Source organism: Sander vitreus, unplaced genomic scaffold (genome assembly GCF_031162955.1).
Source record: "Sander vitreus isolate 19-12246 unplaced genomic scaffold, sanVit1 ctg401_0, whole genome shotgun sequence".
Taxonomy (NCBI): domain Eukaryota; kingdom Metazoa; phylum Chordata; class Actinopteri; order Perciformes; family Percidae; genus Sander; species Sander vitreus.
Window position 1 is genome coordinate 45,001 of NW_027595526.1, and position 2,500 is coordinate 47,500.

At 39.6% G+C, this 2,500-nt stretch overlaps 1 protein-coding gene across 1 annotated transcript in view; it reads right to left on the minus strand.

Annotated features, from left to right (window-relative positions):
- LOC144513993 (acyltransferase PGAP2-like) overlaps window positions 1-2,500 on the minus strand; it is a 13,558-nt gene that overhangs the window by 1,639 nt on the left and 9,419 nt on the right. Inside the window, exon 6 of the mRNA XM_078245184.1 lies at window positions 1-111. This exon is cut by the window's left edge and continues 1,639 nt beyond it. Coding sequence (XP_078101310.1) covers window positions 1-111 — 111 coding nt within the window. The remainder of the gene's footprint in view (window positions 112-2,500) is intronic.

Consider the following 2,500-nt stretch of genomic DNA (forward strand, 5'->3'; position numbering starts at 1 on the left):
GCGGCGTGGCCACGATCACCTCTTTGCTGCCAAAGTCCCAGAAGGCCGTCATGTGGAACGCCATGTTGGAGAAAACCACCAGATACTCCGAGAGGGCGAACAGGGTGTAGACTGCACACACAGAGAGACACACAGGCAACGTCAACACAATATTTACTCCCCTCATTCACCATACAGGGCTTCTTAAGGCCCTGTAAAGGCTTTTTTCTGCCTTTTTTTAGCGCTTTTTCCAGCCATTTTCCACCTTCTTTTGGCACTTTTTACGCCTTTTTACACTTTTTTTGACTTTTTACACCTCTTTTTGGCGTTTTTTTCTGCCTTTTTACACTCTTTTTTTCTGCCTTTTTACACTTTTTTTTGGCGTTTTTTTTACACTTTTTTTTTTGGGCCATTTTACAACCTTTTTTTGGTGCTTTTTCTGCCTTTTTTGGCGTTTTTTTACACCTTTTTCCAGCCATTTTCCACCTTTTTTTGGCACTTTTTTCCGCCTTTTTACACTTTTTTTTGGCGCTTTTTACACCTTTTTTTGGCGTTTTTTCTGCCTTTTTACACTTTTTTTTGGCGTTTTTTCTGCCTTTTACTTTTTGGGCACTTTTTACACCTTTTTTACACTTTTTTTTTTGGGCCATTTTACAACCTTTTTTGGTGCTTTTTCTGCCTTTTTTGGCGTTTTTTTACACTTTTTTTGGCTGTATGCCATTTTAGCTTTTACACCTTATTTTTGGCACTTTTTACGCCCTATTTTTTTGGGCACTTTTTACACCTCTTTTTGGGCTTTTCTGTTTTACACTTTTTTTTGTCACCTTTTTTTGGCGTTTTTTTTACACTTTTTTTTGGGCCCTTTTACAACCTTTTTTTGGTGCTTTTTCTGCCTTTTTGGCGTTTTTTTACACTTTTTGGGCGTTTTTTTTGGCCATTTTACTTTTTACACCTTATTTTGGCGCTTTTTACACCTTTTTTTGGCGCTTTTTCTGCCTTTTTTTGGCGTTTTTTTTGGCCATTTTACTTTTTACACCTTTTTTTGGCGTTTTTTCTACCTTTTTTTGGCGTTTTTTCTGCCTTTTACGCTTTTACACCTTTTGGCACTTTTTCAACTTTTTGGGAGTTTTTTTCTATGATGGTGGAGGAAGTTTTTGGGGGGCTTCATGAGTCCCAAACTGTAGGTGAGAACGCTACATGGAACAACAATACAGTCAAGATATCTGACTTTTTCTCATGATTAAAAGCATGTCAATGAACTCTACACGCCTGACACATACATACATATAACTGAATAACATTAAGAAAGAGAAAAGAGGGAAAAACCTGGAATGGAAAATAGTCTCCTAAAAACGCTCCCATAGGTAGTTTGTTCCAGTATCATTCATGAAACAAACGTGTCTCAGAACACCGAAGAGACGAGGCGTAACACGTCTCCATAACAGCAGGCGGCGCTAATCTGGATTGTCGCCCCAAAAATGAAACCCGGCAGCTGATTGGGACGAACGCGTCACGTGGGTCTGGCTGCTCCCGACCATCGTGGCGTCTCGCTCAGAATACGATCTCATATTGTCCTAAAATAGTTCACCGTAACGTGTTTCTGGAAACATCTGAAGAGAGAAACAGGCCGTGCAGCTGCTGAATCTGTCTTCATGTCAGATCAACAAAGGTCAGTTTATCAGATCTTCATCAGATGTTAAGAGACTCTAGTCACGCTCATCCCGCTCCCCGCTTTCCAGGTCAGCTTTCTCCACCAATCAGATGGCTCATTTGAGACTGTCGGCAGGGCCCGCCCCGATTATACAAGTCAAATCAGCCCAAATGAAGCCGACAGCTCCGACGGATCGACGGCACGAACCCACCGACCAGACTCGAGTCAGCGACCTCCCAGACAGTCAGACGGCCGATTATCGGGTTGGGCCTTAACGCTCCTGTTCTCTTCCGCCAACCATGCACTTATAGTACTAGAATATTAATTAATATATATATATATTTTGGCGTTTACACTTTTTTTTGGCCATTTTACACCTTTTTCTTTAGCACTTTTTTTCCGCCTTTTACACTTTTTTGGCACTTTTACACCTTTTTTAGCGTTTTTTCTGGCTTTTTACACTTTTTTTGTTTTTGCACTTTTACACTTTTTTCACTTTTTGGGGCCATTTTACAACCTTTTTTTGGTGCTTTTTCTGCCTTTTTTGGCGTTTTTTTTCTGGCTTTTACACTTTTTTTGTTTTTTGCACTTTTTACACTTTTGGCACTTTTATTTTTAGGGCCATTTTATACCTTTTTGGTGCTTTTTTCTGCTTTTGCTGGCCATTTTACTTTTTACACCTTTTTTTGGCGCTTTTTACACCTTTTTTTGGCGCTTTTTACACCTTTTTTTGGCGCTTTTTCTGCCTTTTTTTTGGCGCTTTTTACACCTTTTTTTACACTTTTTTTGGCGTTTTTTTTGGCCATTTTTGGCACTTTTTCAACTTTTTGGGAGTTTTTTTCTATGATGGTGGAGGAAGTTTTTGGGGGG